General features: G+C 47.7%; 1 protein-coding gene across 1 annotated transcript in view; it reads right to left on the bottom strand.

Moving 5' to 3' along the window:
• Nucleotides 1-5353: 5353 nt before the first annotated feature.
• LOC144501925 (vacuolar protein sorting-associated protein 37D-like) overlaps nt 5354-17595 on the bottom strand; it is a 58029-nt gene continuing 45787 nt past the window's right edge. Inside the window, exon 4 of the mRNA XM_078225959.1 lies at nt 5354-5983. Within this exon, the coding sequence (XP_078082085.1) occupies nt 5477-5983 (507 nt within the window). The 3' untranslated portion in view covers nt 5354-5476. The remainder of the gene's footprint in view (nt 5984-17595) is intronic.

Below are 17595 nucleotides of genomic sequence, written 5' to 3'. Positions count from 1 at the left end.
GGTCAAGATGTGTGGCAAAGAGTGCAGCAAGAGTATAGGGTCAAAAGGGACAGGATGAGCTGTAAGGAATGAAACTATTGGGGTCACAAGAAGTGAGGCATATGGCCTTCTAAAAGATTGAGGGATGTGAGGGAATGTGTGAGACAGGGTTACCAGGGCATGGGCAGCTGGAGGAGTCTGAGAGAGTGCGGCTGGTGGGGTTATGAGCTATCCACATGGAAATGAAAGTTCAGAATAGATAGACCAGAAGGGAATAGTACAGAGGGAGTGGTGACACATAAATGAGAGACTCATCTAAAATACTACCATTGGGCTAGGAAGAACAGGGACAAAATCCTCTATAGTTTGTACAGCTAGGGGGAAAAAACTTACATTTATTTAGTAACTTTCACGCAAGGACATTCCAAGACATTTCACAGCCAATGAATTACGTTTGAGTCACTGTTGTTATTTAAGCAAATGCGGTAAAGAGGAAAATCATTTTGAATTTCAGGGAATTCACTACCACAGTAATTGCAATTCAGTCTTAACTGCTCCCACAGATTTAAGCAGTTAACATCACCGTAGCAACCCTTGCAATGACACTTGTAAATTGATGTTTACTCACTTCCCGGAGGAATGGCAATTATGCCAAGATCACAGAGGTCACATTGAGCTGGCAGGGACCCAGGGTGAATTTAGAAATCAATAATAGAAAATAAGATAGAGCTTTTTATCACCATGTTCCAATTGGCGCGCAGGGATTTTGGGAAGTTTTGGGCGTGAACTTCCTCAAAGGCTTCTCTGCTTCACCACGGTAACAGCTTTCATATACAAACGGAGATTCTCCCAAATTTGAACCAAGGTTATGGCAACAAAGTGAGAGAAGCATTGATTCAGCCATTTTGTCTACCTTAGGCCCAGTGACAGAGTCAATTCGTGGTCAGTTTATGAATGGCAAGACTCGATCTGACAATGTTGTCTTAAACTCATCCTCTGCAGCCCAGCCCTATTTTATTGTCTTTGACAATACTTGCTGTCCCTGGGATTTCAGTGAGATTTTTGTTGAAATGATTATTAGTTTTGCTTACATCTGAGCCTGTTTTTACGATGCACCGACAGCCAAACAGGACTTCAAAGTCTCATTGGAGGACTGATTACAGGTCGTAAAGTGTGGCAAAAAGCTAGAGTTGAGGAAACAACTGAAAAAAGCTGATAGAAACCCCCGTGGAGCTTCAAAATCCGAACTGCAGCTATTTGAGCCTTGCCTCCCTGAAATCTGAGAATAATCAAACAAAATTCTACGAGAGTTAACCATCCTCCAAGTTTTACCTTTCAACCCTGCCTCTCCATTCCCTCCCTCCTCCCCAGCAGCAGGGCATTTAGGATCTCAGTCTGCACCAATAGCCACCAACCTTTTTCCTAATCAGATGTTCAACCAACTGTTTAGGAAGAATTGATTATGTGCCATCAGCCAATTGTTTAGAGAATCTGATTTATTTATCCAGCACTTGGTGGAAAAATGTTTATGTTCTTAATTATTTTATTGGATCTCCAGTTTTGTTTTACAATCAGATTTAAAAACCTGCTCATGCTACAAAAAGACACCTGCATTTATACAGCGCCTTGTATATTCTCGGGCGGTCCCAAAGTGCTTTAGTTGAGGAAGTATAGTCAATGTTGTGATGTAGGAAATAAAACTGCCCATTCGTTCATGGCAAGCTCCCACAAACAGCATTGTGATAATGACCAAATAACTTGCCTTTTGGTCATTTTAATTGATTGAAGAATATTGGCCATTACACCAGGAAACCCCTTTGTTCTTCTTTGAAATAGTGTGATTTTAGTTACACCCAACTGAAATTTGCTGACAATGCCTCAGTTCATCATCTCAAATCAAGGCTGCTATTCCACTGCAGGACTGAGGGAGCACTGCACTGCTAGAGGTTCTGTTAGACCGAGGCCACCTCTCTGTGCTTGGGTGGATGATTGTAAAGATATCCACAGCATTATTTCAAAGGAGAGCAGTGGGTTATCCCTGGTGTCCTGCCTAATATTTATCACTCAATCAACATCACAATAAAAACAGATCATCTGCTCATTATCACGTTGCTATTTGTGGGATTTTGTTCACCACAAATTAGCTGCTATGTTTTCGAGCAGCTGACATACAATCCATAAAGTACTTCATTGGTTGTAAAGCACTTTGGGATGTCTAGTGGTCATGAAAAACGTTATATAAATGCAAGTTTTCTTTTACACGACACACTGTCCTATAATTCTAGAATATTGTTTTGCAATCAAATGCAGAATGGACTGTCACAGAACTCTGCTACTCCCGGGCTAACAACACCCACACCCCACCACTACCCCCCCCACCCTAATCCCCGCACCCCCCCTCCCCAGCACCTCCACATAACCTCATTAAACTAAGCTTCTTCCATTTCTCACTACCTTTTGTTTCCTACTGCCAATCCATTTTTCAATCTTGACATTTATTTTGCATTCACGCCATGTGTCTTAACTTCTTTAAAAATTTTCTTGCTGCCAACAACTTCTGGAAAATCCAAATCTATTATATTTCCTCATAGCTCAGTCCAATAGTTACCTCCGCAAAGAATTCCAGAGGATTAGTGAACCATGGCCTATTGCTTTTACTGATTGCTCTCTTTAGCCCTGTGCTCTTTAGTTGAGCAGTGAAAGCATTCCAAGCAGTGTCCTTAAGCATATACACACAATATGTTAAGACTGGCTGGCCAGGAACCTTTAGGTTTATTACTTTTAAATGCCAATTTGGCTCAGTTGTCAGCACCCAGGTCAGAAGGTGCAAGTCTTTCCCCTAGGGCATGAGCACATAATCTGGCTTAATACTTCCAGTGCAGCACTGAGGGAGGACTGCATTGCCAAAGGTGCCGTCATTCAGATGAGTTGCTAATACTGAGATCCTGCTCAGGTGGGTATAAAATATTCCATTTGGGAGAGCAGGAGAGTTCCCACAATAATGTGGCCAATGTTTCTTCCTAAAAAAAACAACAATAAGCAAAATACACTGTCTGATTTACTGTTGGGGCAGGTTTGCTGTGTAGAAATTGGCTCCTGCAATTTAGTAATATCAGGAGAGGACACAGCACTGGAGGATCGATAGACAGGATCGAGTGAGATTATGATGGAATTTATAGAAAGGGATGAAGATTTTAAAAACAATGTCCTGTTCTGTGGGTGCCAGCAGCCTTCAGTACCTCGCTTAAGACCCCAGTCTAGTCAGTGAGTGTTAGCACCATAAATGCTGATAGGGAGGTAATACTGATATTTAAACGCACTCACTTTCCAGCAGGACTCACAGCACAGGTTCACTGGCTGATTTTCCCTTCCTTGTGCCAGTTATACCAAGGCCGGTGGCAGAACTGTTACTGTTAAACATGAGGCTAAAATTAACTCAGTGCACAGTACAAGACTGAACTGAGGCACCTTCCTGTTTATATGTACCCTATTAATGTGCCACAAAGTGCTACAGAACAATGTGCACATATTTTCTCCAAATGTTAAAAATAAACATCTCTGTGCAGAAGCTGCTGTAAAATCGATACATGTTTGAAAGGGGCCATATATTTTAATTAGGCTTTGCATGCCTTCATTTTACCCAGATTAATATGATCTCACAAATGCTCCCCAGTATTCTCAGGTCTGGAGCACAGCTCCAAGGTTTAGCTGCTAAACTGGCCTCTCTCTTTAAGGTTGCTGATTTAAATCAAGGTCATTGTAACTGCTTCTAAACTTCTGAATTCATTCACAAGGCAATTATAATCAATGTTCCCTCAAATTCTTTTCTGTTGTGCATGATCTGTTCATTTCAACCCCCAATTCCTTTAAATTGTTTTGCACAGTCATGCATGGACATTAGCAAGACGACTTATGAGTGGCCCACATGGCTTCTGGGTTGCTGTCCATTCATGCATTCGAAGGAACATTAGATGTAAGTACTTGTAAATTTCAGGCTGTAGATCGTGGAGTTTCTTTCCTTTCCTTTCTTCCTAAAAAACAAGAAGCAAAACACACTGTCTGATTTACTGTTGGGGCAAGTTTGCTGTGTAGAAATTCCTGACTCCAACAAAGTGGCTTTGAAATGTGAAATTTCAAGACCTTGTACATCTTAGGTCATTACAGGCCAGGAGAAAAATTTGTTTGCTGCCCGAATAAGAAGCTGCAGTCATTCTGGCTCCAGTATGAAGTGTGGCACAAGGATTTACAAAAGCAGATGGAATGCATCGATGTTTCAGAGGTGTGGGGGACACAAATTGCCGTGTATGTGCACACCTGAGACAGGTTCTCTTGTGTGTGCAGGTAAGACAGGTCCACTTGCATATGGTCAAATGCAATCTGAACCCACTCATGAATGTGTTCCTTTCATGCAACACCCCACCCCATCCCCTCCCCCCACCCAACCACCCCCCACTTTTATTGATGCAGCAATTATAAAATGAACATTTACTTCCCAGCTTTCATTCCTGAGAATGTCAGGTGGTCACCCACAAACTGTTAGGCCAATTCGAAGACAAGTAGCCACCCCTGACAAATAACAGGGGGATTTCCAAACAGGACCAAAGATTGGGGGGGAAGAGCTAGGCCTGTCTATTTTTGTGTTCTGACTGTCAGAGGCACATCTGTAAATAGATACTGCATTGTTTCAGTTTCTGGGTGGCTTTGAGTGTCTACATGAGCTCTATACGTTGTTAATGGGTCAGTTCAATGACAAGCTGTGCCTTACCCAACCAGAACCAAGGCACAGCAAGCAGAACCGAAGCTAAACAATACTGATACACTTAGATCAGAGAAAAATTGTCCAGTTCCTTTGCACAAATCTATGATCTTCTGCCATTAATAGGGACTCATACCATTGGCCAAGTTTAGGTCAGTCGGACTTCCTTTTAAGGTTCCACATCTCCAGCTCATTGACTATATCAGAAAGACTGATAGATAGCAAATAAAACAATACCAAGTCTCTCAAATATTCATTCACTTTCATGGTTTTTGTAGAACCAAGGCCAGAAGCTACGGTCTTCATGGAGAATGAGCAGATTTGCGGAGTCAGATCCACCCTCCTCAGAAAAAGAGCTAAAATGGTGGAAAATCCTATGTAGTAAAAATGTCGTCGGAAATTTATCTTATTCAGCCATGGCAAATTTTGCTTCTATTCAATGATATTAGCTGAGGTGAGAAGTGTTGTTCCTACAACCAGCGAGTTGGTGGCAATCGTTTTTGCTCATGTTGCCAAATCAGGCATGAGACTTTCATTTTCTGTTCTGAGAATCATATTGGTTGGCCACTGAAAAACTGGAGAGCCCAAATTGAAAATCCATTTCATCCACAAATGTCTTCCATTTCATCTTCTCTCTCCATTCCTGGTAAGTTATTTTGGATGTGATTTTGCCGTACAATGTATCATTCCATCCTCATCATCAGCTGTTCTGTGTTTGATCTGAAAGGAGTGTCTGTCTTCCTATCGGTAGGGTGGTTGTTTCTGCACGGGGTATGCTCGCTGAACCTTGAATGGCCTTGGAGTCCATATCGGGAGCTGTCCCAGCATGCGTAGGCCTGAACGAAGACCGTGAGGTGTGAATGGAGTGTTAGGCCGTGAAACCACATGCTGACGCTCACGTGAACTTAGAGGAGGCAGGTTCTTGCTCTGAGGAGGAGGTGATGGCATGGAGAATGGACTCGTAGCCTGAGAAGATACCTCAATGGCGGGTGCAAAGCTGTAGCGCTGGTGTAGTCCATGACCGGTGGGTCCGTTGTGTGGGCCGGGAGGGACATTGTGTGAAGTCACTCGATGCTCTGGTCTTTGCTGCATTGCCTGTTGCTGATTCTTCTTTCTGTCCTTTTTCAGCAGGTCCTGGAGTTTCTCCACTTGTGTCTTTCTCATGTGGCAAAGCTTTCTTGTCGTGTGAAACCTCTCCAGGAAACTCTCCAATGATACTTTACCAGCCAGGAATGTGTCAGTGATTTCCTATAAAGAAAAACAGTCTAATTATATACTTTGATCCAATAGCAGAAAGTACAATAAGACAGGGAACAAAGAAAACACTTCACTGGAGGAATTGAGGCAGGACAGGTTTGGTGACCTTTATTCCTGAGTCTATGGAAATATCTAGGGGTCAGAGAGTGGAGGTCAACTCATATTAATGTGTATAAATTTTACAATGGGGTGTAACTGCATATAAATGAAAAATGTTGCAGCAAATCTATCTTGAAGATATGAAAAGAAAAGCCCAGCACTGTTGATAAACCCAGTATGTGAGTCCTGGTTAAAATGCAGCAGCTGAGTTGAGTGGTAGTGGAAGCTCTCATTCTGCTGTTACTGTGGTTTATAGCTGTTGTTTATAGCAGTGAAGTTGCTTCTTGCAGAATGTCACTTTCATGCAATCAGGATGTCACATTTTTGCAAGTGTAAATACGACTGGGGCGAACTAAAAGAAAGAAGCCGAGAGCTGTAGATTGTCTCTCAGTCAGTTCTGAACTGTACACACTGGACTATGGAAATGAGGCACCTGTAAATCTTTCAGAACTACAGATATTCTAACACAAAGGGCCTGATTTTACCATCAAGTTGCGCCCGTTTTCGGGTGTGAAAACTTGGTAAAGTGAGGCGAGTAGTGCGATCCGCGACTGCCTCCGCACCCGTTCCCCCTTTACCAAGCACCTAAGATGGCCGAAACGGGACTGTGCCCGAAATGGGCGCGACAGCAATTTAAATGCATTTGAATGTATTTAAATTGAATTAATGGGCTGGACACCCAACTTTACCAGCACTTCCCCCGTTACCACCGCATTCGCCAATCCTGAATTGGCGCGAATCAGACATGCTCAATAAAAGTCTGATTCAAGCACTCCATCAGTGAGGATTAGTGAGGAGGTAAGTGCATAGCGTCCGATGGCTCTCTGCTACTCACGGATATCTTACTGTTGCGGCCATTTTCTGTCTCAGGTTGGTGGCGGCTCGGCGAGTGTGTGGGGGTGGGGCGGGAGGGGAGGGTGGGGGGGTTGTTACTGATATCCAACTTGCGGCACAGAACCGGGCCTCAGCACTGACCCCGGGTCTTGCGGTGTTGCTGGGTCCTAGTGCACTCAGCTCACTTCCAGCTGAAGGATGTGCACAAAGTCCTTGCAAATTGCACTGCTGCAGCCTCTCAACTTTGCAAGGAGCTGTGATTGTGGGAAGCATGTGGCTGGGGGAATTGGGGGAAGGGGGAGCTGTGATTGTGGGGAGCATGTGGCTGGGGGAATTGGGGGAAGGGGGGGCTGTGATTGTGGTGAGCATGTGGCTGGGGGAATTGGGGGGGCTGCGATTATGGGGAGCATGTGGCTGGGGGAATTGGGGGAAGGGGGGGCTGTGATTGTGGGGAGCATGTGGCTGGGGGAATTGGGGGGGCTGTGATTGTGGGGAGCATGTGGCTGGGAGAATTGGGGGGAGAATGTGGCTGGGGGAATTGGGGGGAGAATGTGGCTGGGGGAATTGGGGGGAGAATGTAGCTGAGGGAATTGGGGGGTATGAATAGTGACTGTTGATGTGCTAGGGGCAAGCAGTGTTCCATAACCTGTACATGTGTTCCCTCTCCATCTCCCCTCCCCCCCTTCAGAGTAACGAGATGGCTTTTGTGGTGCAACCAATAAATCTTGTTGTTCTTTTGGTTGCTGCTTGGGCTGAGGAGGAGGAGCTGGAGAAAGAATTGAGGGCACAGGAGGCCCAGGCCTTACCACTTCCAGGACCAGAGGGAGACGACCACCAGAGGCAAGGAGGGGGTCGCCATTCACCCGGTGGGGCGGGGGGAGGGAGGGGGGTGCATAGGAGAAGGAGGGAGCAGAGACCCTGGCAGTTTTGTGCACGGGTGTCCTTCGAGCAGATGTCGGACACCGTGTGCCGCCGATGTCTCCGACTCCGAAAGGAGACCGTGCAACACCTGTGCAACCTGTTGCAGGACTTGGCACCTAGAGGCGGGGGGGGGGGGGGGGGGGGGGGGGGGTGGGTGGAGTGGGGGCACTCACTCTCGGTGGCTGTCAAATTGATGGCCGCTCTAAACTTCTACACGACTGGTTCTTTCCAGACCCTGAGCGGAAATGTCTATGGCATCTCCCAATCTGCCGTGCACACCTGTGTGCGGCAGGTCACTGAACCCTGTATGCCCGGGCTGGCCAATTCATCAACTTCAACCTGGACCAGGCGCAGCAGGAAGCCCGGGCTGCAGGTTCGCAGCCATTGCGGAGATGCCTAACATGCACGGGGTGATCAACTGCACACACGTCGCCCTCAAGGCCCTCCTACAGAATCCACAAAGATTTAAATAGGAAGGGGTTCCACTCCCTGAATGTTCAGCTCGTGTGCGACCATAACCATCATGCACACCTGCGCCTGACATCCAGGCAGCGTGAAAGACAGCTTCCTCGTCAGGAGCTCAGACATCCCGGAGGCATTCGAGGAGGAGCCCAGGCTGCGAGGTTGGCTCCTGGGTGATATGGGTTACCTGCTTCGGACATGGCTGATGACGCCTGTGTGGAAGCCTGTGTCTGAGGCGGAGACCTGCAATAATGAGGCCCGTGTAGCCACCCGCGCGATAGTGGCGAGGTGCACTGGGCTCCTCAAGATGCGATTCCGGTGCCTGGACCGATCTGGCGGAGTCCTCCAATACAGCCCAGTGACCTGTTCCCATATAGTGGTCATGTGCTGTGCCTTGCACAATCTGGTTCTACAGAGAGGTGACCTCTTGGAGGAGGAGGAGGACATGGAAGCTGACCAGCCGGGCATCGCTGGGGAGGATGATCAGCAGGAGGAGGAGGAAGAGGAGGAGGAAGAAGATGAAGAAGAGCATGCCGAGGAATGCCAACTGGGCGCTCGAGGGCTTGTAGCCCAAATGAGGGTGGCAAGGGAGGCCCTGATCACCAGGCAGTTAACTCGCTAGGGGTATGTGTCTGTTGACCAGTGTTGGCCTGGGAAGGACGCAAGGCAGGCAATAGCTGGTCCGTCTGAAAGCTTTGGGACTCCTCCCAACAACCCCGTAGTTGGTCCAGTGTGGCCGTCAGCCTCTCCTGCATTCCCTGGCTTTGTTGCTGCATCTCCAGCAGCTGAGGGTCCAGTGATTTCAGAGGACCAGCGTGTAGCCTGGGGTCAGCTGAGTCCTCACCTCCGGCAGGCCCCCGCATGCCAGAGGCCTCGGACATTCCCTCCTCCACCCGATGTACATTTTCAGATGTGTCGTGCTCACCAGAGAATGACCCAGAAGCCTCACCACTAACTGGACCCACCGACATGTCAGTATCTGGGATGGTGAGTTGTAAAGTGGCAGCTGATGCCAAAACTGTGCCATCCTCGGAGGTCCCTTCACCCATATTCTCCGAGGACTCATCCGAGCCATCTGGACCAGGAGGGGCAGGAGCTGTAGCTGGGACCTGTAGTCCAGAAGGCCCTGGGGCATCCGGATCTGTCCATGCAACAGGACACAAGGTTAAGTGCAAGGGAGGGAGAGGAATCCGGGATGCCAAACACAATTCACACATCTCCACTGAACGTAGAACAAAGCACCAAAAAAATTACATCACAGGAACAGGCCCTTCAGCCCGCCAAGCCTGTAGCGACCAGGCTGCCCATCTTATTTGTAACCCCCTACCTTTCCGGGGACCATATGCCTCTATTCCCATCCCATTCACATAACTGTAGAGATGCCCCTTAAAGGTCACTATCAAATCTGCATCCACGACCTCTCCCGGCAGTGAGTTCCAGGCACCCACTACTCTCTCTGTGCAAATAAACATGCCTCTTACATCTCCTTTAAACTCGCGCCTCCAAGAAGTTGCCTCAAAATGATTGAAGGAATGACCGGTGCTCACGTCTAGACGGCAGCCCGACCATGCTGTCACTGACAGCCCGCATCTCCCCTTCTCTGGAGAGCTCCAGCGCCCGCTCCTCAAAGGGGGTGAGGACAGAGATCTGGCTGACCACTCTCTGTCTTCGCCCTCTCACGGATGTTGTGTTCGGTCTTCTCCTCTGGAGACAGACGGAGCCATGAAAGAAATGGTGGCGTGACTCCTGCAGAGTATCAGGTGATGGCCCTTAAAGGGCAAGCACAGAGGGGCTCACTGGGGGAAAGGAAGGAGATGCTTGGGGGTCAGGTGCTGGAAGCATGCAGGGTGCTGGGGATGGGAGGGTCTGGGGGAGGATGGAAAATGGGGTTCAGCACTCACCCTTACTGCACGAATGAGGTCATTGATTTTTTTCCAGCACTGCTTCCCGGTTCGGGGGGGCCAATGCCCTGGCACTGACACGCCCCTCCAAGGCCGCATTTCCATCAGCTCCCCTTGGTCTGCATCTCCCTGGGGGAAGAGCGTGTCCTGCCTCACCTATGTTGCATCCAGCAGCCTCCCCAGGTCGCCCTCAGAGAATCGGGGGGCTGTTCGTGCGGACATTTTGTGCAGGAATGCCTGCCTGCCTATTCTTGAGTTTTTAATGGAGCTGCCTCTCGTTAGGGCAGATCAGTTGCAGGCAGTTTGGCAGAACATTCCAGCAAATTACATGCAGTTTGCTCGTTAGCATTGAGGGGAAGGCATGTGAGCACTTGCAGGTGTGCTGTCGGGGAATGCGGGGGGGGGGTTGCGGGGGGAGGTGGATGAGTGCCTCAATGATTGGGGACAGGGGAGAGAGAGGGAGGTGTCATACAGATGAAGATGGGGGCCTTGTGTGGGAGGGTCCAGGATGGGTGTGAGGGGGATCACCCTGCCTGATATCTGTAGGGTGGAGGGGGGAAGCCGGATCTCTCTGCCTGAGATGAGTGAGGGGGAAGGGGGGAATGGCCGCGATCAGTCTGGGTGGCGGGTAGGTGGGAGGATAAGGGGGTCAGTAATGTTGTGGGGATGGGGCAATGTATGTGTGGGCCAGGGGGAGGCATTATCCGGGCCGGGAGGAATGTAGTAGGGGAGCAGCATTCTATCATTTTTTTGGTGAGCATGTGCAGTTGGAGGTGCCGATGGGAGCTGCAGAGTTTCGGGCACGATAAGTCCCGTCCACAGGCTATGCAGTGCAATTCAGAATCGCTGATTTTTTTACAGGCAGAGTGCACATAGGGGCGCCTGAGAACGGGTCTAAAAGTTGGATCTGAAATACTCCCAGATTCAAGTCTGCCCAGCATTTAGAAGCAAAATGCTCAAATTGGGCCCAAAGATTTAAAAGAAAGGCCCAGAAACTACTGATGAGGAAATTCAACAATTAAATCTTTGAATAATTGTTTTATATCAATCCTAGATTCTTTTCCACACCGTGTGTTCTCTCCCCCTTCCTCCCTCCTACTCCCCTCCCTGCAGCGATGGTCTGGCAGCTGTGACCACAGTGTATTTAATTGACTGTTCAGTTCTTCAGAACGCACTTCCCACGTTGAGGCACCCTTTGAGGTCCCTAGCACTGTGAGGCAGCAGTGCTAACCACAGTGCCACCGTGCCTCCATGCTGAGGCACCCTCGAGGTACCTGGCTTGCCTTCGCAGCATCCACTTTTCCCAGTGGCGTTGCCGAGGGTCTGTTACCACCCACTGATTGGGCCTGTGGGACTGAAAACCCACTCACCCTTCTTTTTGCTCGACAAGTTTGGAGGCAGCCAGGGGGTAGGCAGCATCCCATAAAATCACTGAGCTGGTCTTGTGCTCGCAAATGCAGGCTTCAGATCCCCATTTGGGCACACAGAACCCTGAAGCCTGTGGTTAATACAGCCCAAAGTCTGCCAGCTAAGGAAAGCTTAGAATGACTATCAACGTATATCTCAAATAGCTTGCAAGTCTCTGCAATAAATGATTTGATTTGATTTATTATTGTCACATGTATTAACATATAGTGAAAAGTACTGTTTCTTGCGCGCCATACAGACAAAACCTACCATTCTTAGAGAAAGTAACGAGAGAGTGCAGAATGTAGTGTTACAGTCATAGCTAGGGTGTAGAGAAATATCAACTTAATGCGAGGTAGGTCCATTCAAAAGTCTGATGGCAGCAGGGAAAAAGCTGTTCTTGAGTCAGTTGGTACGTGATCTCAGACTTTTGTATCTTTTTCCCAACAGAAAAAGGTGGAAGAGAGAATGTCCAGTGTGTGTGGGGTCCTTAATTATGCTGGCTGCTTTGCTGAGGCAGCGGGAAGTGTAGACAGAGTCAATGGATGGGAGGCTGGTTTGCGTGATAGATTGGGCTACATTCACAATCTTTTGAAGGAAGGAAATGAAGGAAACTCCTTTTTTTGGCTTAATCAGGTACACACAAGTGATAACTGTTGGCTATATGTGTTCCTTAAATGTTGACAAGGTTACATCCTACTATACTCAGTTTAATCACATATCATAGAACTAGATTCAGGGCTGTCTGTACAGTGTCAGCTTTACTGAGGCAGTTTGTTTAGAAACTGTTGTTCAGTTTTTGCTGGTTTTCCCAGTTAATCTGTATGGTGGCGACCAGGGTCAGATTTCCTACCCAACCATTTACACAATTCATGGCAGCAACAACCAATAATTTTCTTTAATAGCAAAGAAACTATAACTAAAGCACGGTGTCACTCAATTCAGAAAAATTTGTTTCAAAGCAACTTCAAAACCACAACACAAATAACTAGCTTACAATTCGGTGTGGCGAGCTGGGGGAGGGGAATCACTTCCTGTATGAAATATTGTGCTAGTGACAAATGGAGAAATGGTGTCAATACTGGGCCTTCCTGTATGTGAACACTGCAACCTGCCAATCTGTGTGATCTGGTGCAAAGCATCACTTGGGTGAAGGGTAGGAATATGTGGACCACAGCTTCCTGAGGTAGCAAAGTACATTATGAAGCCTGTCTAACCGTGTTCAAGTTATTAGGAGCATTAGTTTGTGTAATGGGACTGAAGTATTTCTGCTTCTTTGTAAATACTAATTTTAGGAAACAGTCTCCAAAATATTGCAGATTGTGTCTGATCTGTTGGAAAGTGCTTATGATGGACATTGACTTATTCCATTCTTCTATTCATCAGATTTCAACATTCAGCTTTGGTATGGATCTGCATCAACCTCGATTTACAATAGGCACCCTCGCCAAATGATGCTCTACATGCTGAAAATAAACATCGGAATCTAGGTTTCCTCATGTATCAGGGAACTACAATTCTACAGAGATTTAGTCTAAGAGTTAGCTGTGGAGTGTGCTCTTGTTTATAGCTAGATCTTATCAAGAGAGTATCTGACAATCAGGAGAGAGCACCAATCAGCACACAAGCTAATCTGGGTTGATCTTTCAGCAGTCCTAACATTGGCTGTGCTGTACTGATAAGGAAAAATAATAACAAGGATTGTCGTATTGACATGTAATAACTCCATAGGCCTTAACCATTCATTCATCCATTTCCACTATGTTTCAAAAAACTCATTTTGTTACAAGGGCAATAAAAATGTCACTCATTCAGACCCTTTAACTTATCAATGACAGAAGTCACAAGCCCTTGAAACCACTTAGCCTTGTGTAAATAAACATTATGAAATGGACCACAGAGATAAAGGAACCAGAGCTGTCAATCAAGTAATGTTTTCTCAGCAACGCAGCTCTTTCAACACAAATAATGGATGTCTGGGCTCTCGAAGCATTGGGAGCGAGTGGAGTTTGTCATGGGTGGCATGAGGGGCCATAGAGAGTAGTGGAGGGCCATAGCTTGGCATAGTCAGCTTAAAGGCACATGGTGGGGGGAGTGGTGGTGTGGGTGCAGCATTATAGCTTGGCATAGGGGAATGAGGGGCCAAGGGGGTTGGGTGGGAAACCTTAACTTGACATAGGGTCTTTGAACTTGCCTTTTATAGGGTCTCAAATGCAGACTAGGGTTCATGACTCCTCTCCATCTTTAACAACCTGGTCCGACTCCATGAATATTGAGGAGGAGTAGGACATGCATCTCTCTGCAATGGAGTGCCAGATGTGGGTCTTTGACAGGAATCAGCCTGCACCCTTTAAAGGCAACCTCGAAAATCAGTCCTGGGATCCTGCAATCAGGACCCGTCCACCATTTTTACTCAGCATCCCAACTGGTGAAATTTCAGCCCCTTAACCACGTTTCTCTCTCCACAGATACTACCAAACCTACTGAATAATTCCTGCATTTTCTGTTTTTAAAATGAAGTAGGCACTAGGCAGGAACATGAATTGGAAAATATCTGATGATAATATAAATCAGGAGGTGAACAGAAGAGCTTCAGAGGTTTGGAATTTTATGTTTTTATTGCGCAGACCGCTGGAAGTCATATATTCCCGAAAATTGAGAGCACAGAAGCAGACGATTTCATTTATTACACAGATTTTATTTTCCTAAAATGCCAATCTCACAAATCCCATTCCCATTCCCTGTCCTCGTACCCTTTAAAAATGTTTAAAAGTCTGAGTCAATCATTGTTTATGACAGAGCTTTCCAAATCCAAACCAACTGCTGCATAAAAATACTTATCATAACCTTTCTCAACATTCTCTTGATGATTTATTGACTTACTAACTCACCACTGGTTGAAATGGTTTCCCCTATTTACCTGGGAAAATCCCCTCACAATTTTCAACACCTCCAAGAGATCTCTGAAACCTTTTTGTTATAATGAAGAGGCTGGTTAGTATGTGCTCATAACTACACCCGATCACCCCATGGTATCATCTTAGTGGATCACTTCCATCTGCATGGCCTTGAAAACCCTCCTGAAGGAGGGTGCTCAAAATGTGACACAATCTGCTCTGTTTCATGGGGATGGTGGTAGCTGTGAAAGTGCACGGTTTGCCTACTCCCGCCTCACCTCTGCCTGCGAGAGGCGTCCAACAATATGGCAATTGGCCAATTAACAGCCATACGACAGGTTGTTGTCCAACAATGCGAGTGCAAGGTGGGCTTCTTGCCCACTGGGCCATTGAGGGCATGACATCCAAACCCCAAGCTGGCAGGCCATCACCTGGATGGAGGTGAAGGCCACTGATTTAAAGGGACCTTTGGCACTTTGTCAGATGCACTAGAGGTACTCGTTTCCTAAAGTTTTGTTTCTGCTGTAATTATTTGCCAGCTTGTTTTTTATCTGCTTTTACTGAGGGGGAGATTTCAGGCCTATTGGCAGTGACAACAAAGCCATGGAATAGAGCAGAAGCATAACTCTGATGAATATGGGGAAATATGGACCCTCAGGCTGTGAATTCTCTGTGTCTCTCCACATGTGGCCGAGAGAAAGAAGCCAGGTGATGGGGAGGACAACAGGATCTGGACGGCCCCCATGTTCAATGATGACTCTCTACTAAAACCCTCTCACTCTGTAAGTGACAGGAAGGAACTGATGAAAAGAAGAGACCTCACAGCCTGACCAAAGCAGCCTGGTCAGCGGTCGCAGTGGAGGTCAGCAACTTGGGGTCACCCAAAGAACATTGGTTCAGTGCTGAAAATATCTCAATGACCTTTTAAGGGCGAGGGTGGCTTCATTGTGGAGATGTCCATGCACAGAAAGATTTTGGAAGGGTATTGTCCCCTGCACTGCCCAAAGATGTGAGGTATCATGATGCACAAATGCCACTGAACGTGGCTTCGAGGCCTATGAAGGTGTTGGGGGTGAAGGGCTGTGGGGGTGGAGAGGACGCACTGATTTTTGGGCACTAATCATTGTGCAGCCCGTGGGGTCCTCAAAAGTTATATTTATGAAGGAGCGATTTTACAGGAGATTCAAAACCATTGCAGTGTTTTCTTTAATTCTGGTTTCACAGGATGTGAACAGCTATACAGTGCTGCAGGTGAGCTAGACAAGGGCAGAAAAAGGCCGAATGAATCCCCAGAAACAGGTAAGTCCGGGGACTTGGACAGCGACGGTTTGGGCGGATTAGGAGAGCAGAGGATAGGTGTGGTGGGTTTAAGGCAGGAGGCAGATAGGAAGATAGGGGAGTTTCTAAAATAGGGAGCAACCCTCCCCTTCCCCAGAGCGCAAAGTTCATTCCCCCAAAGGTGCTAACCCCCTTCCTCTCCATCCTTTGAAGAATTAAAGGAAAGGCTGCCCACTCCTGCCTGGCAGCCTCAACAACTGTTTTATGGTATTGGCAGCATACTATTGGGGTCAACTGACTTGGTAAAAATTTAAATATGGTAAGGCGGGCTGCTGATTTTGGCACCTGCCTACCTGGCACCCCCCCTTATTATGGAGGTGAGCTCAGGGGTGAGTGGAAAGATGAAGGGGTGGACACCCTTCCTAATTTAAGTGGTCCCTGCTAAAATACATCAGGCGGAGGCTAGTAAAATGCAACCCTTTACATCCTCCTTTACAATCAACAATGGAACAAAACGAGGTTCCCACGTGGTGTGCAGGGAATACACATTGGGCCTGATTTTACCATTTTGAGTCTAAGTGCCGAATCCGGGCGTCAAATCGATCTGCGCCTGGAATCCTCTTTCCAGCGCGCCCGTATGCGTTTTGCCGGCTCCGGTCTGATTCGCGCTGTGGGCGGGGCTTAGCACTGGCGGACCGATCGGAGCTCTGAACTGCGCATGCACAGTTTGAAAAAATCTGACAGAGCGCGCCCGGGCGCGAAAGAAGAAAAAAGCAGAAAGCGGAGAGAGCGACTCTCTGACGATCATCCTCTGGTCGGGGGGAGGTGGGGGGGGGGGGGGGGGGGGGGGGAGAGAGAGGAGGAGGGGGGGTGGGAGGAGGAGGGGTGGGTGGGACGCAGATCATCCTCTGGTTGGTGGGGGGGGGGTCCATCTCTCCCGCTCTCTTTCCCCTGCAGGGAAGAGTAATCTGTGGCTGGCAGTGTACCAGTGATGGCGTATCCCTTTACAGGCCCAGCTTGGTCCTTCTCCAGTGTCTCCTCTTGGACTTGTACTGATCTTGTAGCCGGTTTTCATGCGGATCCACTGTGGAATCGGCCGGTTCTGCTTCATCTTCTTAGCGAGGAATCGCTTCATCCTGAAGGTTTTGTGGGATGGCATGGCCGCACGTCCATTCCGGCAGGAGGGATTCGTTCCTTCCCCTCCCACCCCCAGAGAAGGGGCTGGGTCAGAGAGCCGTTGCAGGCTCTGATCCTGCTCTTCGAAAGCTGCAGCGACGACTTCAGACTTTTATTTTGCAAGCCACTTACAGTGCGGATGCGGAACGGGCCAGAAGACGGTAAAGTGGGATTTGGCGGTAGGGTTGGGCGCGCGGTTCATTAAGTCGATTTAAATGCATGCAAATGCATTTAAATCGTCGGGCCACCCGATTCGGGCATGGGCCGGACCCGCGCCCGCATCGGGTGTCGGTAAAGCCGCGATCTGCTTGGAATCGGGTGCAGATCGTGGTATAGGCCCGACGTCCAACTTTACCGCGTTTCGGGCGCGAAGTTTTCGTAAAATCGAGCCCTATTACATGGGGATGTATTATTGCAGTCAGTATTATTAGACTGCTAGTAAGTTTAAATGAGAGTTAATTACTCTTTCAAAATGGCAGACAGGCTCCAGATTTCAGAGCTCTTCTATTATTGCCCTCCTGTGAGATGACATCAGGTTTGTGACCCATTGATGGGGCACCGGATATTACATCACCACAGGACTAAAACAGTCCAGTTTTCAACATGTAACATTCAGCCCAATTGATCC

Source organism: Mustelus asterias, chromosome 12 (assembly GCF_964213995.1).
Source record: "Mustelus asterias chromosome 12, sMusAst1.hap1.1, whole genome shotgun sequence".
Taxonomy (NCBI): domain Eukaryota; kingdom Metazoa; phylum Chordata; class Chondrichthyes; order Carcharhiniformes; family Triakidae; genus Mustelus; species Mustelus asterias.
The sequence above is the reverse complement of the archived record's forward strand: the minus strand, read 5'-3'. Positions and strand labels throughout refer to the sequence as shown.